Source organism: Myotis yumanensis, unplaced genomic scaffold (assembly GCF_028538775.1).
Source record: "Myotis yumanensis isolate MYYU_CA2020_CCGP unplaced genomic scaffold, mMyoYum1.0.hap1 SCAF_1, whole genome shotgun sequence".
NCBI classification, from domain to species: domain Eukaryota; kingdom Metazoa; phylum Chordata; class Mammalia; order Chiroptera; family Vespertilionidae; genus Myotis; species Myotis yumanensis.
This window is the reverse complement of record NW_027223752.1, coordinates 1411470-1438341: the sequence shown is the minus strand read 5'-3', so window position 1 is coordinate 1438341 and position 26872 is coordinate 1411470. Positions and strand designations below refer to the sequence as shown.

Sequence of the window (26872 nt, the reverse complement as noted above, 5' to 3'; positions counted from 1 at the left end):
TTTGTGTTAAAATCCCTCTGTTCCAGCCCAGCTGAGCAGGTAGGGGGCCGAGCTGGGAAGCAAGAACGGGGCATCGGGGCTCCAGCCCTGCCTGGCTCCGTGGTTCGGGGGGTCTAACGGGCCGTCCCCCGAGGAATCTGGGTGCCAGGTCACTGGAAAGTAGGTGCAAGCTGAGGTGCCAGGGGACGCGCCAGGACCCCTCCTCGGGGGGGTGCCAGGTGCATGCGGGGGCGGCACCAGCATGAGAGCCGGACCACGAGGACCAGGCGTGCGGGCAGTCCAAGGTGCCAGACGGGCAATCCAGGGTGTCAGGCGGGCAGTCCAGGGTCCCAGGCGGGCAGTCCAGGGGTGCCAGGCGGGCAGTCCAGGGGTGCCAGACGGGCAGTCCAGGGTGTCAGGCGGGCAGTCCAGGGTGTCAGGCGGGCAGTCCAGGGGTGTCAGACGGGCAGTCCAGGGTGTCAGACGGGCAGTCCAGGGGTGTCAGACGGGCAGTCCAGGGTGTCAGGCGGGCAGTCCACGGTGCCAGGCGGGCAGTCCAGGGTCCCAGGCGGGCAGTCCAGGGTGTCAGACGGGCAGTCCAGGGTGTCAGACGGGCAGTCCAGGGTCCCAGGCGGGCAGTCCAGGGGTGTCAGACGGGCAGTCCAGGGTCCCAGGCGGGCAGTCCAGGGTGTCAGGCGGGCAGTCCAGGGTCCCAGGCGGGCAGTCCAGGGGTGTCAGACGGGCAGTCCAGGGTCCCAGGCGGGCAGTCCAGGGTGTCAGGCGGGCAGTCCAGGGTCCCAGGCGGGCAGTCCAGGGGTGCCAGACGGGCAGTCCAGGGGTGTCAGACGGGCAGTCAGGGGTGCCAGACGGGCAGTCCAGGGGTGTCAGGCGGGCAGTCCAGGGGTGTCAGACGGGCAGTCCAGGGTGTCAGACGGGCAGTCCAGGGGTGTCAGACGGGCAGTCCAGGGTGTCAGACGGGCAGTCCAGGGGTGTCAGACGGGCAGTCCAGGGTCCCAGGCGGGCAGTCCAGGGTGTCAGACGGGCAGTCCAGGGTCCCAGGCGGGCAGTCCAGGGGTGTCAGACGGGCAGTCCAGGGTGTCAGGCGGGCAGTCCAGGGGTGTCAGACGGGCAGTCCAGGGTCCCAGGCGGGCAGTCCAGGGGTGTCAGATGGGCAGTCCACGGTGCCAGGCGGGCAGTCCAGGGTCCCAGGCGGGCAGTCCAGGGGTGTCAGACGGGCAGTCCAGGGTCCCAGGCGGGCAGTCCAGGGGTGTCAGACGGGCAGTCCAGGGTCCCAGGCAGGCAGTCCAGGGGTGTCAGACGGGCAGTCCAGGGGTGTCAGGCGGGCAGTCCAGGGGTGTCAGACGGGCGGTCCAGGGTGCCAGATGGGCAGTCCAGGGTGCCAGGCGGGCAGTCCAGGGGTGCCAGGCGGGCAGTCCAGGGGTGTCGGACGGGCAGTCCAGGGTGTCAGACGGGCAGTCCAGGGGTGTCAGGCGGGCAGTCCACGGTGCCAGGCGGCCACCGTGCCCCCGAGACCCCTGGCTGGGTAAGGCATGAGCTCCGTTGTCCCAGGGCCCAGTCCCAGCCCGGCCCTGGGTGCTCCCGGCTCCCGGCTCCCGGCTCAGCAGCACGCCCAGGCCCTGCTGCGTGGAGGCCGGCCCTCGGGGCGTCACTTGGCTCTGGGCTTGGGCCTGAGGCCTGTGGGAGGGACAGGAACGGTGAGGAGCTGCCTTGCTGGGGCAGCGCCAGGGCGCCCGCAGCTGGGTCCCAGGCCCCAGCTGTCTTTCTGTCGCCACTGCCCCGGGGGCTGGGCTGTGTCTTCCCTGGGGGCAGGGGCTGCCTCTGCCCCCCCTGTCCAGGCTGCGTCTCCCCCGAGGGCGTGGGGTCCAGTGTCCTACTGTCTCTGCCTCAGACCCAGGCTGCCCCGTCCACGGCCATCGGTCCATGGCCACCTCCTCCCCGGGCTCCCTCAGGCACCCCGGCCCCGGCCGGATGCCTCCTGCCCCTCTTCCTCAGCTGGGGCCCCTGGCACCTGCCCCCACCCCACCTGCCTCCTGCCCATCACTGCCCGTGGCACTCTCTGGTCCAGGGACATGGCCTTGTGCTTGGGAGACACTGGGGCAGCTCCGTGATGCCTGCAAGTAGCTGTGAGGTCATTCAATAAAGTGTGTGTGTGTGGGGGGGCGGGGACGGGGCACCAAAAAGGAACAATTTGCTGTATTTTGCAGGTTTGGGCCGTTCCCGGGTGAAAGGCAGGGCTGCTCATTTTCATCTCCTTGCGAATTTCCTGTCGGGTTGAAGTTTTCCCAAATAAAAAGGGATTCTGGCCACGGGGGCTCAGTGGTTGAGCGTTGACCTATGAGCCAGGAGGTCATGGTTTGCAGGCTCGACCCCCAGTGGGGGGCGTGCAGGAGGCAGCCGATCAATGCGTCTCTCTCACCATAGATGTTTCTCTCTCTCTCCCTCTCTGACATCAATAAAAAGTGGGGTTCCTTCCTCCTCCCTTGGCCATGGGGGTGGTAGGCGGGGAGGCCCAGCTAACTTTCGCACCCGCAGCCTGGGGGCCACGCCTGGCCAGCAGTGCTGGGGCGCACAGGCCCGCCGGGGCGCACTGACCTGTCGCTGGGCAGTGGCCGCCCGTGGCTGCCAGCCCAGACCCACTGTCCCCACGCCCAGAGCCCGCAGCCGGGGCCACAAGGCTGCCCCTGGCCCCTCAGGGCCAGGACAGACGCTGCTGCGAAGGCACGAGGTGTGTGGCCCCGGAGCCAAGTCGGGCAGAGGTGCGCTCGCCTCGCCCCTGCTCCCACTCCCTGGCGCCCGCGGGGCCTCACCTCTGCGCCCGGGCCCCTCCGGCTGGAGGCGCGTGGGGAACAGACGGCCCTGAGCTCAGGTGGGGCGGGGGCGGGGTCCCCTGCACTGGGTGTCCCCACCTGGCAAGGCCAGGACGCAGCAGGGACCAGCCCGTCGGTGTGGCTGCACCTGGGAGGCTCTGGGGGAAAGGCAGAGCCCCTGCCTGTCCAGAGGGGGAGGGGAGGGGGGTCTAGGGGGGCCGCTGCTCTCAGCCAACAACCGGCCTCCAGGAGGGGTGCTGCAGACCCCACCGAGGTGCCTGGCAGCCTGTCCCCGGGGCTGTCCCTGTCCCTCACTGCCTCCCCGCGGACAGGGGTGGCCAGCACCAGGGCCAAGGAGGGCTGGGTGTGCCCTGCGGACGGACCCAGGGTGAAGGTGGCACCCTGGGGGACACGGGGGGGGTCGTCAGTAAAGCCCAGGGTTAGGTAGGTTAGGCGGGGGGCAACCTCAGCCTGTGCGCCAGGCCCGGAGGCCCCGCGCGCCCCCCAGGCCCAGGAGCCTTGCTCCCGGAGGCACCCAGGTAGCCGCGTCCACCCGCCTCTCAGGCTGTTTGCCCAGCAGGCAGCTCCCAGGCCGCACCAGCCACAGCAGAGGGACACCAGCCACGCGGCATGGCTCCTGCCCTCCCGGGGATGGTGGGGTGACGCGCACTCAAGCGGCCCAGGCAGGGGATGGGGGGGCGGGGGGCGGGGGCTGCTGCCGAGGGCCGAAGCGGGTTAGTTAGTGTCTGGGCGGCCGGGCAGGGCCGTCCCCGCCGCCGCCACCACTGCCACCAGCGCCACCACCACCGCCACCAGCATTAGTGCGAGGCCAGGCGTGGACCTACCTTACTGGATCACACAGAACCTTTTGGGTTTACTATCGTCAGAGTCGGGGGCAACCTCTGCTTTCAAATAAAAGAAACACACTCAACCGCTGGTCCCTCCCGAGGCCCTGAGCGGAGCCGGGGCTGCGTGGGCGCAGGGCTGAGGCGTGGACGCAGGGCTGTGGCGTGGACGCGGGGTTGTGGTGTGGACACGGGGCTGTGGTGTGGACGCGGGGCTGTGGTGTGGACGCGGGGCTGCGTGGGCGTGGGGCTGTGGCATGGACGCGGGGCTGTGGCGTGGACGCGGGGCTGTGGCGTGGACATGGGGCTGCGTGGACGCGGGGCTGTGGCGTGGACCCGGGGCTGTGGCGTGGACGCGGGGCTGTGGCGTGGACATGGGGCTGTGGTGTGGACGCGGGGCTGCGTGGACCCGGGGCTGTGGCGTGGACGCGGGGCTGTGGCGTGGACGCGGGGCTGTGGCGTGGACATGGGGCTGTGGTGTGGACGCGGGGCTGTGGTGTGGACGCGGGGCTGCGTGGGCGTGGGGCTGTGGTGTGGACGCGGGGCTGTGGCGTGGACGCGGGGCTGTGGTGTGGACGCGGGGCTGCGTGGGCGCGGGGCTGTGGTGTGGACGCGGGGCTGCGTGGGCGCGGGGCTGTGGCATGGACGCGGGGCTGTGGTGTGGACGCGGGGCTGCGTGGGCGCGGGGCTGTGGTGTGGACGCGGGGCTGTGGTGTGGACGCGGAGCTGTGGTGTGGACGCGGGGCTGCGTGGGCGCGGGGCTGTGGCGTGGACGCGGGGCTGTGGCGTGGACGCGGGGCTGTGGCGTGGACCCGGGGCTGTGGCGTGGACTCGGGGCTGTGGTGTGGCTGTGCCCCCGCCCCCAGCCTCCCTGGCGTGGGTGGTGGCAGGACTGAGTGGCTTAGGGTGCAGCGAGCAGGCGGTGCCCCACACCTGCCCCTCCCGGAGCGGAGGCGCCGCTGACCCCTCACCTGCAGGGCTCGGGGGCCTGGGAGTCCCCCATCTCGGGGGCAGGGGGACCTCCGGCTGCAGGGAGAGGCCAGGTCCTGGCATGAATGGATCAGCGGACCCACACCGGAGCCCGGAGCCCGGAGCCCCGTGGACCCGCCCTCCCGGTCCTGCTGGGGACGAGGGGGAGGCCCCGCCTTACCTTCCTGAATCCGAGTGCGGTGCTTCTTCCTCCGCCTGCCTGTCCCCTTCGAGGCCCGGCCCTGGGCCCTGGGGAGGGTGCCGGACCCCGAGGAGTCGGCCACCGAGTCCTCGGAGAAGGACCTGTCCAGGGACGTGTCCAGCGCGGAATCGGGGGCGGCGTCCTCCTGGTCCTCGTCCCCGCCGGGCGCTGCGGCGGGAGGGCCGGCTCCTCGGCCGAGGGCAGCCGTGGCCGCCGGCCCCTCTCCTGTGCTGTCAGCTTCGGCCCAGCCGACGCCCCGGGGGGCTGTGGGGTCCTCGGCATCCCCGCTCGAGCCCAGGGCCCCGGGGGGCTTCTCACTGGAGAACGGGAGGGGCTCCAGGGCCCGCGCGTCCCCCAGCACCACGGGCCAGGCCGCTGCCGGGAGCTGGGAGCTCAGGGGGTCCTCGGTGGGCAGGACATCGCTGGCGTCCACGTACCAGGAGGACCGCCTCTCCTGGGGCTGGGGGCCGGCCTCCTCCGATGGGTCCGCAGGGGGCTTGGGGCTGGGGGCCGTGGCGTCTGCAAGGTCCCAGTCCTGGGGCGGCCTGGCTGCCACCGCGTCCACCACGTCGAGGCCAGGCCCAGAGGCCGGGCTGCTGGTGCCAACCCTGGGGCCTCCTGGGGGGCCGCTGGAGGCCACTGTGGATGGAGCACGTGTAGGCGGAGGGCAGGGCACTCCCAGCCATCCTGGTGGCACCCTCTTCGGGAACAGTGTGAGCGGGGGGCGCCCTCCAGCTCAGCTTCCCCCCGAGTGGCCCCCACCCCCGGGGGCCTTCCCTGGTGGCCTCCAAGCCTGGGCCCCCACAGGGCAGTTGTCATGGGCCCGCGGGCCCCGTCTCTCCTGCCCACTCCGGGGCTGGGCAGGTGGCTGTCACAGCAGCAGAGACACGGGTGACCATTGTCAGGGCAAGCAGCCTCCAGCCCCACCTCCTGGCTGTCTCCTTCTCAGGGCGGCCAGGGGAGAGGAGGGCTCCCTCGGGAGGCCAGGGAGGGCTTCCCGGAGGAAGGGGGTGTGGCCCGAAGGATGGCACAGCAGGGACGGCGGGAAGAAAGCGGAGGAGGGAGGCGAGGGTCTTACCAGGCGTGGCGTCCCGCGGGGGGCCTGCGGCCGCCGCCCGGCTGCCCCCTTCCCCGTCGCCGCGGCCTCGTGCCGTCTTGCGCAGCTGGAAGCCCTTCCTGATGTCGGCCAGCAGCGCGTCGATCACACACACCTCCTCCTGCTGCTTCTTGCCTCCCTTCCTGACTGAGAGGCCAGGACCCTCAGGCACGGCTCGCAGGGCCAGAGCCCACCCGGGCCGGCCCAGCCCCGCGCCCGCTGGCCTCACCAGGCTTCCCGTCCTCGCCCCGCGGCCTCCGCGCCTCCTCCTCCGCCAGCTGCCGCTTCCTCCTCTCGGCCTTGGCCGCCTGCTCCTGCCGGTCCTTGTTCTCCTGCGGGGCAGACACGGAGCAGGTGACCGCCCCCCTTAACCGTGCAGGCCCTCTCGCCCGCCCCCCAGGCCGCAGGGGCGGGGCCCACCTTCAGGGCGCGGAGGAAGAGGTCCCGGAAGGTCTTCATGGTGCTGAACGTATCCTCCAGGCTCAGCTGCTGGGCGTCCTCGCACAGGTAGTTGGCCAACGCCAGCTTCTTCTGCTCCACCGCCTCGAACACCTGCTCCAGCGCCTGGGAGGCCTCGATGCAGGCCTGGGGCCCGGGCACCGCACGGTCAGGGCCCGGGAGGCCCACGGCAGGCGGCCCACGGGCATAGGGTGACGGCCCAGATAGGACCCCTGAGTGAGGGCCAGGCCCGTGGCTGTGGGAGGGTGAGGGCCAGGCCTGCAGACAGGGTCCCTGTGCAGGACCGGGGATCTGGATGCTGGGCCTGGGGCTCAGGGGGGCTCCTTGCAGGACCCCCTCTGGGACCAGGACCTGCTGTGCGGCCCCCGCCCAGCCTCTCCTCCCCCACCCTCACCTGCCCTGCCCGGCCTCTCCTCTCCCTAACGCACCCCAGGCGGGGCAGACAGCAGACCGGAGGGCTGCCTCCCAGAGGCCACACTCAGCGCCAAGCCCCTCCGTGGCCGCAGCACTTGCCTGCAGGCGCTGGGCGTACTGCTCCCGCACTTCAGGCTCCTGGGAGGCCGCCACCTTCCGCTCCATCTCCAGCAGCCGCTTCAGGTTGCCGCTGGACTCGGAGCGGATGATCTCAAGGTTGATCCTGAAAGGCCGGGCGGGGTCAGGTGACAGCTGATGCCCGGCCTCGCTGGACAGAGGGGCCCTGGCCCTGCACCCGAGGCTGCCAGAAGCAGTCGGAGCTCTGGGCTGGCCGGGCGGGTGGGGTGGGGCGCCTGCCTCAGCAGGTGTTGGGCCTGCAGTGCTAGGACCACAGGACCTGCTGCAGCAGCGGACGCGCAGCTGGTCAGCCCGCTGCTCCCAGAGCTGCCCCTGCGGGCGGTGGGACCCCCCAAATGTGCCCCTCTTCCTGGCCCCTGTCTGGACAGGGTGGCGGCAGGGATGTGGGTTGCTCAGGGGTTAGCCTTTGAAGAGGCTTCGTGAGACTAGCCTCCAGTGTGACCATGGCCGGCCATTCCCTGCCTCTTCAGGCCTCAATTTCCCTCTAAGTCACGGGGGGGCAGGCGTGGGGGCAGCCGTTCCTGGGGACCCCAGGGTGCTGCAGCCTGAGACCGGCCTGGTCCAGCCCTCACTGGTGGGGACAGGGACGGAGCCGGGCCGGGCTCGCGCTGTGCGGGCAGGAGACACCTACCCTGCCGCCTGGGCGGGCTGCTCCAGGTCTCGGGGCAGCTGCAGCAGGTCCGGGTGGCTCCTCTCCACCTCCTGCAACAGCCGGGTCCAGGGAGGTGGCCGTGGCCGCCCCGCCCCGCCCCGCCCTGGGGATGCCCGAGCCCACGCCTCCCACCCCTGGACGGGAGGAGGGGGCGGGGAGGCAGGGGCCTGAGTGGGAGTTTCCGGAGCGGGGCTGGGGCAACGAGGGGTGTGGACCCTCCCGAGGCCTGAGGCCCGGGACGCGAGGCCGTGCCCACCTCCAGCACGTGGTGCAGCAGCGTCACGCGGCTCTGCTGGGACTTGGTCTCCGTGAGCTTCAGCAGCGTGCTGATCTTGAAGCCGTCGGCGTTCCCCGTGTGGCTGCCCTACGAGGGAGGAGGACGGAGTGAGTCCCCCTGCCTCCCAGTGGGGCGGGGCGAGGTGGGGTGGGGGTAGGGCAGGGGCCAGGGGCCAGGCACAGCCACTCACATAGTTGAGGAAGTTCCCGATCTTCAGGATCAGCTGGCAGAAGACAGGCAGCTGGCGGCTGGAGAGCAGGCCTGGGGGGTGGGGGGCGGCTCAGGGAGGTGTGGGCTCGGGAGGCGGGTCCCCTAGTGCTCTCCCACCTCAGCCCACAGCCGCGGGGGAGGACGCGGAGCGGAACCTTCCAGAACCTGTGGCTTCCCTGGTTCTCAGCAAACCATCCGTGGGGGCTCCCAGAGGGTGTCCCTTCTGACCCTGTCCCCAAGATGGGCATGGGTGTCCACTGCTGTGTCCCCAGCCGGAGTGAGCCGCACCCCGGGGGCCAGGGCTGCGTGGGGTCCCCGCGACTCCTCACTCAGAGGGGTGGTGTGTGCACGTGTGTGCGGGTGTCTGTGTGTGCAAGTCTGCGTGCACACCCCTGTCTGCACGTGTGTGTCTGTGTGCACAGGCATGTGTCTGTGCGTGCACACAGGTACATGCAGTTTGCCTCAGAGCCAGGGAGGGGGTGGTCTGTGACACGAGGAAGCTCGGCACCCACAGGTGCTCTCGGGGAGTCTGGGTGCTGGGATGCAGGGGCTGGATGGGCCCCACCTGTGCGGCCCCCAGGGCTCCGGGCCACTCACTCTCGCAGGCGCTGAGCATCAGCTGGGCCTTGGGCCGCACCATGTCCAGCACCACGGCCGTGCCCTCGCACAGCAGCATGCACTCGATCCGCAGCTGGTAGCTGGGGGCAGAGCGGCGGTCAGGGCCCGGCCTGACACACCCCTGCCCTGGCCCGCAGTGTGGGGGTGAGGCCCGCAGTCCGCTGGGCACAGAGCTGGGGGTCCCGCGCCCGCCCCTGCTCCAGGTCACACTCGGCCAGGCCTCAGCTGGTCCGGGCGGGGCCCAGGAAGGGGCGGGTGGGACCAGTGCCCAGTGCCCAGTGCCGAGGCGCCATGGCCTCCCTGGGGGCATCCCTCCCTCTTAGGATGGCTGGGGTCTCTCAGGGAGGCCGCAAGGGCCCTGCCAACGCCCGTCCCCCGCGTTGCTGACCCCTCAGGTCCCCTGGGAGGCCCCACGGCCGGGGGTGCATGAGTGAGGTGGGCAGGGAGCCGGGGATGGTCCGCACGCCCCCCCCTGCAGGCTGGGCCCAGCTCACCAGGGGATCCCCAGCAGCAGGAGGTAGAACTGGTCGGCGCTGGCCAGCTTGGCGCGGTCCTCCGCGAAGGAGCGCAGGTTTTCGATCTGCGGGGGAGGCCCACGCGTGGGTGCGGCTGCCAGTGGGGCCGGCCCGCACCCCGCAGCGCCCCCTCCCAGAAGCCCCGCCCCCTCCCTACAGCCCCTCCCCTCCCGGCAGCCCCTCCCCCTCCCGACAGCCCCGCCCCTCCCGGCAGCCCCTCCTCTCCCAGAAGCCCCGCCCCCTCCCAGCAGCTCCGGCAGCCCCTCCCCTCCCGGCAGCCCCTCCTCTCCCATAAGCCCCGCCCCCTCTCGACAGCCCCTCCCCTCCCAGAAGCCCCGCCCCTCCCGGCAGCCCCGCCCCCTGACCTCGTGCTTCTCGGGGAGGAGTTTGAGCAGCTGCTTGAGCACCTCCACGTCAAACCTGGCCGTGTCCCCCGCTCGGATCATGGCGGTGACCTCCTCGTTGGAGCTGGGCCGAGAGGACGGGGTTGGAGGCGGAAGAGAGACCCTGCCAGGCAGGCGGGCGGCCCTCGGCCCGGACACCTCTGCCGGTCACACCGGGGCTCCGCCCCCACCGTGAGGTCGGGGCACCGAGAAGGTGGCCACCCGCCGGGCCACACAGAGAGGCTGGAGCTGAGCAGCCCACGCCCGGGCCAGGGCCCCCTCCACCCTCCGCCTCCCCCTGGGCGGCCGCTCGGGACCAGGCGCAGGGCCCGTGGGGGTGGGGGGGGGACCTGGGGGCGGGGCGGGCTTCCGGGTCTCCTTCCCCGGGAGCCTGGACGGGGTGTGGGGGGGTCTCCGGGCCTCTGGGGACAGTCTGGCTATCACCCCACTGTCGGCCGGAGCCGGATGCACTGCCCAGGGCGGCCTGCAGAGGGCACTGCCGAGCCCCGGTGAACCGCGGGCGGCGGACCCCGGGCTCACCACTTGAACTGCTTCAGGAAGATGTTGAGGTTCAGGCTCTTCTTGGAGTCCAGGAAGGTGATCTGGAAAACACCCCCGTCAGCGGTCCCCGAGGGCGGGGCAGAGGGGGCAGAAGGGGGCACTCCCGATCCCAGGCCCCGGCCCACCTCCTTGGGCTCCTTCCTGGCCGGGGCGGCCGCCGGCGCCTTGGGCTTGGCCACGGGGAAGCAGAAGAGCTGCTCGATGCTGGAGAAGTCGGGCTCCACCGCCTCCGCGCCCAGGCTGTCCAGCGCGGCCCACATGGAGCTGTGCTCTGCGGGGGAGGCCGGTCAGCGCCGCCCTGGCCTCGCCCTGTCCAGGCAGCAGGCAGCCAGACCTCCGGCTGACCTTGGCCCTGACCTCTGCGCACACAGCACCCTGGCCCCCAGGATGACGAGCACCGGGGCCTGAGCAGGGCAGGGCTGTGGCATCTGACACACACCAGCTTCAAAGGTGCCTGGGAGGGCGGGTCCGCACACGGGGCCTTGGACCGGCTCCTGCCCCCGCCCGCCCTGGACCACCCGGAGCAGGGACACACTGCCCTGCCCAGGGGCCCGGACAGTACACGTGCCACAAGTACCGCTGCTACGCTGCCAGCGGCCCCAGCCCGCCCAGGAGGGAGGCCACAGGGGGGGGGGGGGGCGCGGGGAACCGGTCCTCACCTTGTGCCACGTGGGACGGCAGCTTCTGCCAGTTCAGCTTCTTCATGCGCAGCGTGGGGGGGTTGACCCGCCGGTGGCTGGGGACCCGGGCGGAGCCCAGGCTGTGGTCCACGTGGGCCACAATGATCTCCTCCACGCCGCCCACGGCAGGGGGGGCCGCGAAGCCCGGCAGGGGTGGGGGCGGGGGCGGGCACCCCATGCCCGGGGGTGGTGGAGGTGCGGGGGGTAGGGTCCCGCTCAGGCCAGGCAGTGGTGGGGGTGGCGGGGGTGGGGGGGAACGAGTTTCCCAGGCCTGGCAGGGGTGGGGGTAGGGGTGGCGGGGGTGGAGGGGGGATTGAGGTCGCTGGACTGGGGAGAGGTGGGGGTGGGGGTGGGGGTGGGGGGAATGAGGTCGCTGGTCCTGGGAGAGGTGGAGGTGGGGGTGGGGGGGGGCGGGGGAGGGGGCTGGGCGGTGGAGCTGGGGGAGCTGGGGGAGCTGGGGGCCGGCAGGGGCGGGGTGGGCATCTGCTGCTCGCCGCTGGAACTCTGGACGCTGACGGCCCGCAGGCCAGCGAGGGTCACTGCGGGCAGCTGGTCCTCCACCCCCGCCTTCGGGGCGCCCGTGTTCTGGGGGGAGCTGCCCTTCCGGCCCTGGCCTAGGTCGGCCTGGACGCCCTTGTGGGCCTTGTCCAGGGAGCTCGGGCGGGGGCCGCCTCTTGACGGACACGAGCCGCTCCACCATCTCGTCCAGGGTGCATTCCTGGGCTGCGGTGGGGACCGCTGGGGTCAGAGGGGGCAGGTGGAGGCCGTCGGAAAGGCGTGGCCCCTCCCTCCGGCAGGTCAAGGAGGGGCACCCCCACGATCTCAGACCCCCGTGTGTGCCCCGAGGCGGGGCAGGAAGGCAGCCGCTCACCGTCGCTGGCCAGGAGCACGGCCCGGTTCACCAGGCGCTCCAGCGCCTCCCAGAGCAGCTGGCTGGAGCGCAGCCCGGGATCCAGGTGCAGGAGGCCCTGCAGCACGGACAGCAGCTGGGCGGACGCCGGGGAGCGGCTCACCTGCTGGGCAGAGGGGTGCGGTCAGCGGCCACGGCCTCCCGGGGGCGGGCTCACACCCCCGGCCTCAGTCTGCCTGAGTGTCCACCCACGACCGTCCGTGCCTCCAGGGGCCAGGGTTCCCGCGTGGCACGTGGGCCGGCCAGCTCTCTGGGTGGTACTACGCTGTGCATTGTGGGACGTGGAGCAGCATCCCTGCCCACCTGGGACAACCCAAAGCCTCCAGATGTTTCCGGCGGCCGCTGGGGACACGGGCCCCGGTCAGAGAACCCCCGGCTGCCGTGAAGGGTGGTGACCGGCCAGCGAGGCCTGGGCTGGGCCGGAACTCTGCCTCCTGGTGCTGAAGTGCCCTCCGCCCCTCCTGGTGGCAGCCTGCTGGGCCCGGGACCGCACAGCCTCCTCTGGCAGCCCTGGCCTCCTGGTCCTGTCACCCCGGAGCCCTGGCTGCTCCCTGAGTTGGCTCCAGACCTGGCCTCCTGCGCAGTCACGGAGGGGGAGGGCGGGAGGGGCCCACCTTGTGGAACAGGGAGCTGAAGACCTCCTGGTGGCTGCTCATGTCGACGCCCCCGCACGCCTGCAGCAGCTCCTCCTCGTCCTCCGCCTTGGCCTCCTCGAAGGCCTCGAGCTGGATCAGCACGTCTGCGTCCTCCAGGTCCCTGCGATGGGGGGCCGGGCGGCTGAGCCGGAGCCCCACCAGCCTCCCCCACGCAGGACAGACAACCCCGAGCAGGGCAAGGGCCACAGCAGCCAGGGGCCCGCTGGTCTGTGGGGCTGGGCTGCACGGTCAGGGGCAGAGGCTCATGGATGGGAGCTGGGAGGTCAGCAACCAGACCCACCTGAGGAGGAGGGGGGTGGTCACCGTGGGGGGTGGGACTTGGGGCAGAGCAGGGGAGCTTGATTGTTCATTGGGCCCAGGACCTGCCAGTCATCTTAGTCTGGCCAATGAGCTGTGCATACAGAGGCAGGGCAGGCCCTCTCAGCACCCCAGCCTCGCCCCTTCCTCCTGGGGTCCCCCGAGCCAAAGCTGACACCCCGGAAAGTGGTCCTGTGAGGCCTCGGATGGAGGTTCTCAGCTATGTGGGTTCCCAGGAACCCAAATAAAACTGAATTTCAGGCCCAGCCAGCCTGGCTCAATGGTTGAGCGTTGACCTATGAACCAGGAGGTCACGGTTCAATTCCCAGTCAGGGCACAGGCCTGGGTTGCAGGCTTGATCCCCAGTAGGGGGCGTGCAGGAGGCAGCCGATCCATGATTCTCTTGCATCATTGATGTTTCTCTCTCCCTCTCCCTTCCTCTCTGAAATCAGTAAAAAATATATATATAAAAAGAGAGAAACAATGAATGGTTTTTAGCTGTAAGTACGTCCCATGCACCATCTGGGATGTGCTTATACTACAGCAACCCTGTCTGTCTAGTCAATTCAACTCGTGTCCTGTCTGCATGTGGCAGCCCTGGCTCTAGGGGCAGCTGCCCAGTCCCCAGGGCAGGGAAGCAATGGCTGGGCTCTCGCTGGGACCTGGGCCCCCTGCCCCTCTGGAGGCGCTGTGTGGGAGCCGGGGGGTGGCCAGGGCAGGAGCAGCGGGGGGGGGGGGGGGGGGGGGGGGGGACGACTCACCGAAGCCGTGTCAGGACGTCCAGCAGCTGCAGCCCTGGGGAGGGACGGAGGGTCAGCGGCCCCATCCTCCAGTCACTGTACCTTCTGCCGCCTTCCCCTGGGCCCCTCCCGACACCCTGAGACCAGCGTGCAGGGGGAGGGTCCCTGCCACTCCCACAGGGCACCCGGACAGGAAGCTCAGAGGGAGACATCTCGGGGGACACTTGGTGGTGACCGTCCAGGGGTCCGTCACCACTGGACCGGGGTCAGGACCCTGCCTCCCACCGAGAGCCTCCAGGGCTCAGGCCCGGGGTCCCGAGGCCCCTGTCCACGAAGGGAACAGCTAGGGGTGGGGGGCTGGGGCGCTGGGCATCCCCCGGGGGGGGGGGTGCAGGCAGGCGGCTGACCGATGAACTCGCCGCGCAGCTGGGTGCGGGTGCGCAGGTCCTCGGGGCCCAGGATGATGGCGTTGACCACGCTGAGCAGGGTGGCCACGTACGGCAGGTTGTCGCTGCCGGACAGCTCCGTCATGATGACGCTGAAGCGGTACTGCTGGCTGCACACCGTCTGCAGGGGGAGGGGGGGCGGGGTCAGCTCTGCCCAGGCCCTGCCCCAGCCCTGCCCCAGCCCCACCTGCTGCTCACCTTGTAGTGGTCCAGGGCGTCCAGGGCCAGGGCGTGGCCCTCGGGCGAGTAGATGCACAGGGCGGCCAGCAGCTCAAACACCTGCTTCTTGACCATCACGTTGGACGTGTCCAGAGCTGCCGAGGGCCGGGGGAGGGGGTGTCTCAGTGGGGGGCCCAGGCATCCAGGCCAGGCCTCCCCCTCTGCCCGTCGCCCCCCTGTGGCCCCCTCCGCCCAGAACTGCCACACTTCAGCCAGGAACGCGGGGCAGCAGGCAAACACCAGGGGGCGCTCTGCACCCACCCACCGCCCACAGGGTCTTCTCTGAACTCTACCACCTGCCTCCCGCCTCATCCCCTGAGCTGGAAAGTTTTGGGGTGCCCCTCGCCTGGCCCGGCTGAGAGCACGTCACAGAGGACTCTACAGTCGGGCATGGCCAGGCCTGGACGGGGTCGGACAGGAATGAGGTGACTGCTCTCTCGTTCACCCACACAGGCACCCGCCCGTCCCCGCCGCCCCCGGAGCCCCAAGCAGGAGGGACTCTGTCACCCCATGGAGCAGCAGGCCTGGTGGGCCAGGGACACACAGTGACCTCGGGGTCTCCTGAGGGCTGAGGACTACCCCTGAGACTCACTGGAGGAGGTGACAGTGAGCTGGAACTCACAGGGGTAGCAGGACTGTGCACACAAAGAGAGAGCAGCCTGGTATGGAGGTGGAGCCTGGGGCCCGCATTCAAGAAGCCCCCAGGGGCAGGGACAGGGCCAGGGGGAGTGGACGATGCCGCCAGCAGGTGTCGGCCAGACCTGAAGGGCTCCAGCAGGCTAGGGCTGGGGGCTCGGAGCCAGGTGGAGTGTAGGATCACTCGGGTGGACTTTTGTTTTTGACCCAGTGACTCCAGCTGCCACAGTGTGGATGGGGGAGGTGGCGGGGGGGAGTGGAGCCTGAACCAGCAACAGGCTGGGTGGATAATTGGGGCAAAGCCATAAAACAGAGGGGGTAACTAGGTGCAGCTGGTGGAGGGACCAGGGCTCCAAGGTGACCTGGCTGGGGGGAGGGGTGTCTCAGACTTGGGGTAAATGGGAAACTGGCGCCTCCTCCAGGAAGCCCTCCCTGCCTGCCCAGCCCCGCTGTCTCCTCCTGTGCGCCCAGCCCTCCCGCCGCCTGGCATGGCCGTGAGCCTCACACAGAGTTGCTAAGGCCTGCCTTTCTGTCCGCGGCCTGCTGCCCTCGGCGCCCAGCGGCTCACCCTGGGAGAGCTGGCGCACGTAGGCCTGGTTGCTGAGGATGTACTCCATGCCCTGCTGCGAGTTCATGACGGCGCGCACGCAGCTGATGCAGGTGAGCTGCAGCAGGGCGTCCGAGATGCGGGCCACGCCGCGGCCCGACAGGCGCGCCAGGGCCTCGAGCAGCAGGTCCAGGCCGCTCTGCTCCAGGAACTGCACCATCCAGCCGCCGTCGCTGCCCTCCAGCCGCTTGCGCAGGCCCGAGTAGTTGACCACCGAGGGCATCTGCAGCAGCCGGATGCAGAGCTCGGGGTCCGCGTTCTCCAGGTTGGCCTCCGTAGGGTCCGCGTCCTGCGGCCCCAGCCTCTCCTTCAGCGCCGCCCACTTGCGCTGCGCGCCCTCCTTCACCGACATCTTGCCGAACTGCGGGGCCAGAGGGTAGCGGGGGTCAGCCAGGGCCCAGGCAGGGCTCGGTCCTCCGCCTGGTACCCCCACCCACCGAACGTGTTCCCAGCGCTGCCCGTGGCACCCTGCAGCACCTGGTGCAGGCTCCCCGAGCACCCACCCCTGACCGGAGGTGGCAGCACTGCCCTGCTGTGGGCACCTCGACCTCACAGCCACCCAGGCAGCAACGCCCCGGACCAGTGGTGACAATGCAACAAGCGTGTTGTGTCTGGGACGCCCTTATCTCCACCGGGCACAGCCCCTGCCCACTGGATGGGCCAGATGGGCACGATGATTCTTGGCCCTGGCACTCCAGGCTGCCCGACGCGCATGAGTGGGCGGGGGGGGGGGGGGGGGCGACTCGAGGGTCATGCCCAACGCCCATCCGGTTCTGGGCAAGACCAGGGCCCCGCGGGGGGAGCAGCCCTGCCAGGCCTGGTTCTGTGGGTCTGCGTGTCACCTGCGTGCGGGTGGAGGTCCGGGTGCCCCTAGCCCAGTGATGGCGAACCTTTTGAGCTCGGCGTGCCAGCATTTTGAAAAACCCTAACTTAACTCTGGTGCTGTGTCACATATAGAAATTTTTTGATCTTTGCAACCATAGTAAAACAAGGACTTATATTTTTGATATTTATTTTATATATTTAAATGCCATTTAACAAAGAAAAACAAACCAAAAAAATGAGTTCTCGTGTCACCTCTGACACGCGTGTCATAGGTTTGCCATCACTGCCTAGGCCCCCGGCTCTCGGAGGTCCACTCGGATCTGCTGCCAGAACGTCCCCCCAGCCCGTGCCTCTGTGTCATCACCACCACCCCGCCCCTTCCCCGGCAGTGACGCTGTCCTCAACCATAGCCCCTGGGAACTGGCCCCAAAGGGCAGGGGCAGCCCATGCTCTGCTGCAGCCATGTATGGCTTGGGTCTTATATTTAGCGGCCGAGAAGGGCCGTGTGGAGTCGCTGGGAGAGAGCCCGAGAGACGCCATGGCGACGCCACTGGGCCTCACGCCCAGCCCTCAGCCTCCCACCACCCGGAGGCAGGAGTGTACACCCCACTCTACAGGAGGGGGCTGGAGGGGGCACCCAGAGAAGCCAGGCCATGTGCCCACCGCCCCAGAGTTGGAAATGGTAGAGCCAAGTGAGCCTGGACCCCAGGGGGCCCTGGAGCGGCCAGGCCTCCCCGGCTCTACAGCTGCTGCACCGGGGAGCTCAGAGGGGAGAGCAGGGGCCGTCCGAGGTCAGGCAGGGCACTGGGGCTGAGCCTGGACAAGAGCCCAGGTGCCTGCCCCTCCAGGAGGCCCCGCAGCCCCCTTCCTGGGTGAGGGTGGTGGGTGTCCTTCCTTGGGCTCCTGGAGCCCACCCTGGGGCCTGCTGGGAACACAGAGCACAGCCTGGGGATCCGGCATCACGGCTCGCTCCTGTGTGCTGTGGGTCCTCCCAGGAGGCACCCCGCCTCCTCCTCCCCCCCCACCCCCCACCCCCGTCAACTGCTCTTCGGGACCCCTGGGTCCTCCTGGGCGGCGGCCTGGCTGACCTGGGTGGGCGCCCAGCCCTGGCCCTTGCCAACAGACTTTGGCCCCTTCACTGCCCCATCTGAGCCTCAGTTTCCGCCCCTGCACCTCTGGCACCAGCCGGCTGGAAGCATCCGACAGGCAGCCAAGGGGGTGTTGGGGTGCTTATAACACCGCCTCCCAGGTCCAGCCCTCTTGGCCCCACATCATCCACTCACCCAGATGCGCAAGACCTTCCGGCTGCCTCTGCCCACCCATCCCGGGCCCGGCCGCGGGCTGCCCCGCACGCTCTCCTGGCTCCTCATGGCTGCAGTCCCGGGCCCTCCCGGCGGCCTCTCCGTGGCAGGGAAGGGCTGCTCCCAGCACCATGCGGAGCACAGCAGACGGGCCCAGCGTGCACACGGCCACCCCCTGGGGTGCTGCTGCTTAAAGAGGCACCCAGAACTGGCCCTCCCCTCCCGGCTCCCATTGGCCCGAGTCCCTGCTTCTTTGGCATAGGCTGAGTGGACACAGAACTCTCCCAGGCCAGGCTGCTGGCCTCCCGAGTGACCTGCCCAGCCGGGAGCCCCAGGGGTCCCTGGATGCAGAAAAGCCGGCCAGTGTCGCCTCGACCCACCCACCGGCCCTGCCCAGTGCCCCTGTCCCCGGCCATGGCTCCCTCCCCGGAAAGACCCCACTTAGGGGGTCCCTTTGGTCTTGGGGGGGGGGGGGAAGGTGACCGATCCCATCTGCCCATAAAGACCCTGTGCTCTGCGTCCTGGAGCAGATTGCACGGCTGGCCAAGCCCATCGGACACCCAGGGGGAGCGCTGGCCGGGGTCTGGTGTGGACGGGTGTCCAGGCAGGTCAGTGAGCTCACGGGGACCCGGGCTGGGTGGGGGCAGCCTTTCTCCCGCTGGGGTGCCCACCGGCAGGTCCCAGGCAGAGCACGTCCCCCTAGAAGCGTTCCTCCGGTTTCCAGGACGAGAGACTGAGCTGGAGATGGAGCGAGGCCAGGCCACACGTCCAGATAGCGCTCTGACCTGCAGCCCGCCAGGAAGCGGGCCTCCATCGGCAGGAACCAGCCCCGGAAGCAGCGCTCCAGGGGACCTGCAGGAAGTCAGACCTCCGGTCTCCAGGGTCACTGGCGGGGCTTCCGGAGTTCTGTCCCCTCCTCCAGCTCAGGACCCACCAGGGACAGCCAAATGTGCTCCCCAAACTGTCACACAGGACACCCCAGCCCACTCAGGGCACCCCTTTTGTTTCTGTATTTAACCTATGAACCTGTACAATGGAACGTGTACATATATTACATGCATGTTATTGTATGTACATAGTAACAATTAACATACATACAGGCAATAATACTACAGAGCCCCCTCCCTCTCCTGCCTGCCCTGGAGGCCGACTCCCGGCCGCAGCAGCTGGGGATCTGGGTGGCAGGGGGCACGGGCTGAGTGGACAGAGCTGAACCAGCCCAGGCCAGGCCTCCGGGTGGGGGGGGGGGCCGGGAGCTGAACCAGCCCAGGCCAGGCCTCCGGGTGGGGGTGGGGGGCCCGGAGCTGAGCGGCCCAGGCCAGGCCTCGCACCCTAAGGTACTGCTTGTGCTGCTCAGGAGGCAGGGCTGGGGAACGCCCTTCCTGACCACGCCCGGCCCTGGCGGCAGCTCCAGGAAGGAGGGCTCAATCCCGGGCTCGGGCGAGGACCCTGGAAGGGACCACTCGGCTCTCCCTCTGCAAACTGACAGCGAGCGTCCCCGAGGGCGACAGCAGGGTGTTCGGTGGAGCAACTGGACGGGTGGGCGAGGTGCTCAGGGCTGCGCTGGGTCTGTGGACGCTGGGCCTCCACCCGCCTCCCCGCCCGGCCCGGCCCGGCCCTGCCTGCGGGCTGTGTCCCGCTCCCAGCTGGGCCTGGCGCCCAGACCGCGGCCTCAGGGACTTTCCCGGCTCCCTCTCACGAGGCGGGGCGTGGCCTCCCCGAGGGCGGGGCCTCCGCGGGGGCGTGACAGCCTGCTAGGGGCGGGGCCCCAGCTCAGGAATGCGGCTGTTCTCAGCGCTCCCCCAGCGGCGGGGCGTGGCCTCCCCGAGGGCGGGGCCTCCGCGGGGGCGTGACAGCCTGCTAGGGGCGGGGCCCCAGCTCAGGAATGCGGCTGTTCTCAGCGCTCCCCCAGCGGCGGGGCGTGGCCTCCAGGGGGCGTGGCCGCCTGTCCGGGGCGTGGCCTCCCGCGGGCGGGGCGGGCCCCAGCTCAGGAATGCGGCTGTTCTCAGCGCTCCCCCAGCGGCGGGGCGTGGCCTCCAGGGGGCGTGGCCGCCTGTCCGGGGCGTGGCCTCCCGCGGGCGGGGCGGGGCCCAGCTCAGGAATGCGGCTGTTCTCAGCGCTCCCCGGCGGCGGGCGGGGCCTGCGCAGGAATTCACGTTCACAAGCTTTGGGCGCCAGCACCCTCGGGTGAAGCAGGCGGAGCAGGGCCATCTGGGCCATGGGGCTCCCAGCACCCCGCGCGCTGCAGTGCCCCCACTTGCCCGCTAGGCAGGCACCCCGCCCCCTGCACCCTGGAACCTCGGGGGGACTATGTGGATGCTGTGAGGCTGACCCGAGTGGGAGGGTTCACCTTTTTCTACCGATAACGCGGGGTTACCCCTGGGGTGGGGTCGTGCCTCCCTTCAGCCGGGGCTCCTGAAGGCAGGGCCTCCCTCCGGGCTGTCCTGGGTCACCCGCTGGCCTGGCTGCCCTGAGGCCGGGCCGAGTGCCCCGGAGCCAGACAGAGGCTGGGCCTGGAGAGACACGGGGCCGGCGCGGCGAAGCGGGCACCTCCATATGGCACTCACATGCCTGGGCACCCACATGCCTGGGCGCCCACAAATCTGGGCAGCGGCGGGGCTCCCGGGAAGCCAGAGGGCGCCGCCCTGCCTGGCGGTTGTCTGTCAAGCTGAGTGTATGTGTATGTGTGGCCGAAGGTGGGAGAGACAGGGCCCCCAGACTTCAGAGACCAGCTACCCGGGCCCTGCTGTGCAGATGGAGAAACTGAGTCATGGGGTGAGCCTCTGAGGCTGGCACCAGGCACGGAGCCGTGTCCTGGGCACAGGCCTACCTCGCTGTGGGCAGCCTGGTGGGATGGGGAAGCCGCCTCCCGGCCAGAGGTTGGCTCCTTGGGAAGGGGGTGTTGCCTCTGTCCCTGGATCCCTGCCAGCGTTGGCAGAGGGACTCAGGGGACGGGGGTGGGGGGGAGGGGGGGCTGCCGGGGTGGGAGGCAGCTTCAGGGTGGCCCTGCCAGCGTGCTCACAGCACCGGGTGCCTCTAGGCCCCTGGCCAGCGGGGTGGGTGCAGAGCGAGCCTGTCTTCCCCGGGTGGGCGGGCAGATGGCAGGCGCGGGATTCCGGAACGGGGAGCAGGGGCTGCCACTCTATTTTTAGCTCCTCCAGGAACCCAAATTTTTCCACTGCCTGGCAACCCTTGGATTTCGTTCCTGGAAGCTCTTGGCGCTCAGGGGCAGCCCAGGCCCTGCGGCTGAGACAGCCTCACCACAACCCCGTTCCTCTCCTCCCACCATCCCGTCTCCGGAGCTCCGGCACCCGCGTCATCTCCCCGACCAGGCCTGAGCCCTGGCGAGCCCTCACTGCCCCGTGGGTCACCCGAGAGGCTCATCCCAGGTGGGGGTCATGGGCGCACTGCCGTTACCACGGAGATGAGGAGCAGGGCACCACATTGCAGGGACTATGATGTCACACACACACACACACAGGAATACTAACCGAGGTTGCATCGGGTGAATATGGCCGCTCTCATACTTAGAATGAGAGAGAAGACAGAGCGAAGAGGACCCACACATGTCCCGAGTGGCTGCCCCAGCTCAGCGAGCAAGGGAAGAGCCCGGAGCTGGTCTCCACGGCACAGACAGGGAGATGGGCCAGGGTAGGGGCTGGCGGGGCCGAGAGCTGGGGGACGTGGCGGGTCAGGGAGCCAGGCCAGGGCTTGGCCCACTGTGTCCCCAGGATCTGGGAGCAGGTCAGACACCCTGTGCCCAGGCCTGGCCCGGCCACGTCCTCCACGCACCCCACCCTCCTGGGTCAGGGATAGAAGCAGGTGGAAGGCACAGAGAGGTGGGCAAAGGACTTGGGCAAACAGGAAACACCTAGGGAGGGGGTGGGCAGTGCCACCTCGGGCCTGCCCCGTGCAGGGGGTCCTCCCAGTGCAGCCTGAGGCCGGCACTGTCTCCTGGGAATGGGCTGGGAGCGCCCCCGCCCCCCGCGTCTGGCCAAGCCCTGCAGCGGGAGGACAGGAAGGGTGGAGGCGCCTCGCCAGGAAGCCCGGCTTTCGCTTCCACCTGCACCGAGGGCTGGCAGCGACCTCTGCCCTCGCCTCCCGCTGCCACCCGAGGGGCCGGGCCTCGCCAGCTGCACAGGAGCAGGGCAGGGGCGAGTGCCTGAGGGCCTGGCACTGCCAACACCCAGCCTGGGGAGCAGCACCGGGCCAAGGGTGGCGGTGGCCGCCGGCCCCGCTGTGGCTGAGTCAGTTCCGACAGCGGACACTGGAGGGGTGATGTGTGCAGACCGTGGTGGGGGTGGGCAGGGCGGACCCGGCGGCCACAGGGGCAGCGTTTGACCGACCACAGCTTCCACCACAGGCTCCGAGGGCACAGGAAGGACGCGCTGCTGGGTCCCTCTCCCTGACCACAAGCAGCTCTGCAGCGCCTCGCCCAGAGCCCAGCGTCCCTCCTGGTCCCCGCAGGACTCTCAGTGCCGGGGGAGAGGGACTGGCCGAGGCGGGCTCTGCGGTGCGTGCGGTCCAGGCCGCCGGGTGCCAGGTAGGACCTGGCGGCCCCTGCCCCCAGCTGGGTCCTGTGCTCCAGCCCCAGGCTGCCCGCCCCCGAGCAGAGAAAACAAAGCAGCAGATTGAGGGTGGAGGAGGGGCCGGGCGGCACAACCTGGCACTGCCAGGGACTGTGGCCAGGGCCGGGCCGGGCCGGGCCGGGGACAGCTCAGGTTCTGGGTCAGACCAGGCTCTGCAGGCCCTGATTCCATCCTCCAAGGGCCTGAGCATGTTGGTGCCGACCCCACCCCCTGCCCACGTGGGCAGCACCAGGAGCCTGACCCAACCGGGCCAGCAAGGTCCTTGGCATCTGGCTCAGGATGCTGGTGGCATTCCTTGCTGGGTGCCCGGCGGGAGGGTGCGGGGGAGCAGGCCCATTCCAGACTGGCTATCCTCATCTGTGAAATGGTCCCGGTGTTCTCCTCCAGGGAGCCTGAGTGGGCTGAGCCCGGATCCCCAGCACGGCCCCTCCCCGGCTGCTTCCCCACCTCCCTGGCTGGGTCCCACGTGTGGGTGTCTGTTCTGGCCGACCTGCCATGCCATCACTCTGCCACCACCTCCACGGCCTCCCCCGGCCCCCAGGTGGGGCAGCCCAGCAGTGCCCGGTGGGCAGGGTGCCCTCAAAGTGGGCAGGGTCCGATCTGAGCACGGGGCTCCCTTCTCCGGCTGCTCAGGGCTGCGCACCGGGAGCAGCCAGCCCACACGGGGGTAGGAGCAGATGTCTGCCGCTGCTGCTGTGCGCGGGCGGCCGGGCCGAGCTGTACTTGGAGGCAAAAGCAGGACGGGATGCGGATGGCGGGGGAGGCAGGCTGCACACCGAGGCCACATCGGGGAGCAGGGAGCGGGGGCCGGGCACAGGCGGGGAGACTGAGGCCGCTCACACGCTGGCCGGGGCCCACCAGCACTTGGCAAGGGCCAAGATCAAGCCCAGGACGGGAGGACCCTGCCCCACGGGCCAGGTGTGTGGGGACTCCCTGTGCGTGTGGGGCACTGGCTGGGCACGGGGAGGGGCTGGACTCAGCCCACGGCAGCCGAGGGCAGGCCAGGGGCCTCGCAGGGACACCTGGCCGCCTGGCCCTCCCCTCGGACCCCGTGCCCTCGGTGAGCCTCCGCACTGGGCTTTGATGCGAGGCGCTCAGCGGCACCCCCTGGAGAATGGGAATAGTCTGCCCCCCACCAGGGCGGGTTCCCTGAGGCCTTCCCTCCACAGCCCTGGCCTCCCTGGAGCACAGGCCACACCCCCCTCCCCCGGAGGCCTCGGCCTCCCCGTGGGCTCAGCCCAGGCCCAGCCTCAGGGGAGCTGTTGACCCTGAGCCCACCCTCCAGCCCTCTTTCCACCCGGCCCCGGGCACTACAGTGGTGACAGGGGTAGCTGGCCGGCCAATTCTCACCTGGTCTCCGGCCCCCGGGCAAGCACCTTCTGTCTGCCAGTGTGGTGTCCTCCACCCTCCACCCTCTAGCCCAGTTGCAAAGGCCTATGCACACAGTAGGGGCTTTATAAATGCTTCTTTAAAGACAGTGGCGCCGATTCTGTAACCCAGCCCCCCAGGTTACAGGTCACCCATGAGACGTGACAATCGCCAGACCAGACCCTTGGCGGCGGGCAGACGTGAGGGCGGGAGCGGGGCGGACTGGCAGGCAGGTTCACTCATTCCTTCACGCACGCTCTCATTCAGCTCGGGGCCTGCTCAGGGCGTCGGGTGGGAAGCCTATGGGGACAGACCAGGCTCCCGGCTGTCACACCTCAGGAGGCGCTGAGAGCACAGCTGTGGCCCCTCTGGGGCAGGCCCTCCTGCCCCCTCCCTGCCTGGTGGGGGAAGCAGCTGCGGTCACCAGGGAGCTCCCCTCACCACGTGGCCTCTGGGCCGGGCAGCGGGGACAGCCGTGCCCACAGACCTGGCGGCCTCAGGACTCGGCGGCCCGGCGTGCAGAGGCGGCCCGGGCAGGACACTCCTTACAGGTGAGGCTGGCGGGAGCGGGGTCCCCCTAACGGGAAGCCGAGGGTTGGATGCTGATCTCACCTCCGGGGACGGGGAGCTCACCCCCTACCATGCACTCCCTCCTTCTAAGGCAGCGGTTCTCAACCTGTGGGTCGCGACCCCTTTGGGAGTCGAATGACCCTTTCACAGAGGTCGCCTAAGACCATCAGAAAACACATAATTACATATTGTTTTTGTGATTAATCACTATGCTTTAATTATGTTCAATTTGTAACAATGAAAATACATCCTGCATATCAGATACTTACATTATGATTCATAACAGTAGCAAAATGACAGTTATGAAGTAGCAACGAAAATAATGTTATGGTTGGGGGTCGCCACCACATGAGGAACTGTATTAAAGCATTAGGAAGGTTGAGAACCACTGAATCTAAAGGGATGAAGCCGCCTGCTCAGCCTGGATCTCGGGGTCCCCAGGCCTGGCTCCACCCTCTGCGGACAGCCCTGCAGACTGGCTCCTGCTTGGCCTGTCTCCCCCAGACACACTCCTGACCACCGTCCTGAAACAGAGGTAAGTGTGCCCTCCACAACGCACTGTGTCCATGGGCCTTGAACCATGCAACGATTAGACGCCTGCTGTGTGCCACACTGCAGTGGGGGAGGGGCCGGGCAGCGGAGTCAGGCCTCACCCCTCAGTCTCCCCGATCCTCCTCTGGGCACCCTCAAAAGTCAGGGACTGAGCCCACCTCCAGGTCCAGACCCAGGCCACTGGCCAGGAGAGGGACTCCCCCGGGCTGGCTGCATGGCGCCCTGCACCCACAGGGAGCACCCACCCCCACAGGCAGCACCCACAGGCGCGCCCCAGTCATCTGCACCCCTCCGCAGCCTTTCCGAGCGCGAACTTCCACCTGGAACAGAGCGCTCTCTGATGAGCGGCACGCAGTCTATTTAAGGCGGGAGCTCCCAGGTCCCGGAATGGAATGCAATGCGGGGTGAGGTGTGTGCAATTAGGTGCGGGGTGAGGTGTGTGCAATTAGGTCGACAGCCCATCAGCACCTCCACAAAGTGCCCCGCTGCTGTGAGGGGGCGGCCTGGGGGCAGACAGGCCGCCTGGGTGGTTGCAGTTGCAGGAAGGCAGCCACCTGCCCACCTCAGTCCACTACCCAGCACCCCCGCTCCTGCCTGCGGCCCTCATGACCTGTCTGGCCGTCAGCCCCGAGCAGGGGGCTGGCAGGGAGCGGGCGGGAGGGCAGGGCCTGGTCAGCGGCCGGTCGGTCGGGGACACCTACTGCTGACCTGTGAGGGGTGGGGACAGGAGGTGCCTCAGACCCAGACCCCGAATCGTCACCCCCAGGCCTGCAGCCCCCGCTCCCTGAAGGCGCCCCAGGCCCTGCGAGGGCACGGGCTCCGAGGCCCTGCCTCCTCCCCTGCAGGCCACAGGGAGGTGGTCCCCGCCGGAGCCACTGTGGGGAAACTGAGGCCAGCGTCCTGGCCAGGCCCACGGCCAGAGGAAGCAGGGGCAGGGCAGGCTGGAGAACTCAGGCTCCATGTGGGGGTGCCTGACGGGGCGGGGGGTCCTCGTCTACCTGGTGGGTTGGTTTGGGGCAATAGGCTGGGGTCACAACTGCGGGGGCCACCACGCGGCCGCCCAGGCCACAGCCTCCCCGGCCTGGCTCCTGAGGTCCAGTCCCTCCTGGGTCCTCAGAGAGGGGGGTTGAGGGGGGGCGCTGGGGGGCACAGGCCAGCCGTCACCCCGCCCACCAGCCCCACCCCGGAGCCTGCTCCCCGGGCACCTGTCGGGGCGCCGGGCTGCGTGTGCGCCCACCTGCTCGGAGGCGCCACAGACCCAGCACAGGCCAGGGGGACCCCAGGCTGCGCGCCTCGCGGGGCCAGAGGGGGCGAACCCCAAGTGGAAGTTTATTTTCCCAACTGTGGCTGATTCATGGTCAGGATGTGGCGGCCGCGAGGTGGGGAAGTTGTGCGGCCCCGGCACCGGGCGGAGCCCCAGCCCAGCACGGCGACCCACAGGCGGCGCGCACGGGGGAGGGGGGGCGCACGGGACGCTGGTCCGACCCCGTCCCACAGCCCAGGCCCCCCCCCCTCCCCGGACTCAGTTCCCCCCGGCTCCTGGGGCCCAGAGGGGCGCGAACTTACTGGGCGGGGGCGGCGGCCAGGGGTTCGGGGTGCGGCCGAGCTCAGTCCGATGGGGCGGGGGCGGCGGACAGCGGCCCCCCGCGGGCTCCGCGCGGTTCGGCTCGGCCGGTTCGGCGCGGGCTCGGGTTCCGGCGGCTCGGGCTGGGCTCGGGAGGAAGGGGAGGCGCCGCCCTGCCCTGCCCCGCCCGCCGCCACGTGGGGAGCCGGCGCGGGCCAGGGGCGGAGCCGGGAGGGGGTCGCGGCGGCCTCGGGGTGTGCGGGGATCCCCGCGCCGGTAAACGCCCGCCGGCTTCCCGCGGGCTCCGCGCCTGCCCAGCCGCGGGCCGGCTCCGGGGGGACACGGGGGCGGACGCACCTGGTTATCCGCCCACCTGGGACCTGGGACCGGGCTGCTCCGCCCGCCCTTCCTGGTCCCCTGCGCCCGCCCGCTTCCTCCCGGCGCGCACCGCCCTCTGTCCCCACGCGGGACCTGCTCAGGCCGCTGATCGTGAGCTCCCACGCCTGGCAGATCAGGTGGCTCTTCGTGGGCTTCTGGGATGGAGAGCGTCCAGGTCCCCCGGCCTGCCCCGCAGCCTCCTCCGCGCAGCCCTCCCTGACTGCCCGGGCGGCTCTGGCCTCTGGGCAGGATGGACTGGGGGGAGGGGGTGTAGGCAGAAGGCCTGGGGGAGCTGCCCGCCAGCCCTGAGCCCTGAGCCTTGTTCTCTGTCACCTCCTCTTCCTGTCCTGCCAAACCTGGTGGGCGCCCTGTCCGTGCCCCCACCTTG

The 26872-nt window shown here is 69.8% G+C and overlaps 1 protein-coding gene across 1 annotated transcript; it reads right to left on the bottom strand.

The window, feature by feature from the left end:
- INF2 (inverted formin 2) lies at positions 1-26385 on the bottom strand. The gene is given in 25 exon segments (XM_070412291.1): positions 1-1674; positions 4803-5462; positions 5902-6066; positions 6149-6251; positions 6340-6504; positions 6892-7015; positions 7562-7632; positions 7839-7946; positions 8050-8120; positions 8667-8767; positions 9182-9267; positions 9568-9670; positions 10126-10187; positions 10272-10417; positions 10806-11074; positions 11076-11330; positions 11377-11498; positions 11500-11549; positions 11698-11839; positions 12351-12492; positions 13451-13484; positions 13837-13996; positions 14074-14189; positions 15299-15698; positions 26109-26385. Coding segments are annotated over 24 exon segments (3675 nt in total). The 5' UTR covers positions 15690-15698; positions 26109-26385; the 3' UTR covers positions 1-1645.
- Positions 26386-26872: the final 487 nt, after the last annotated feature.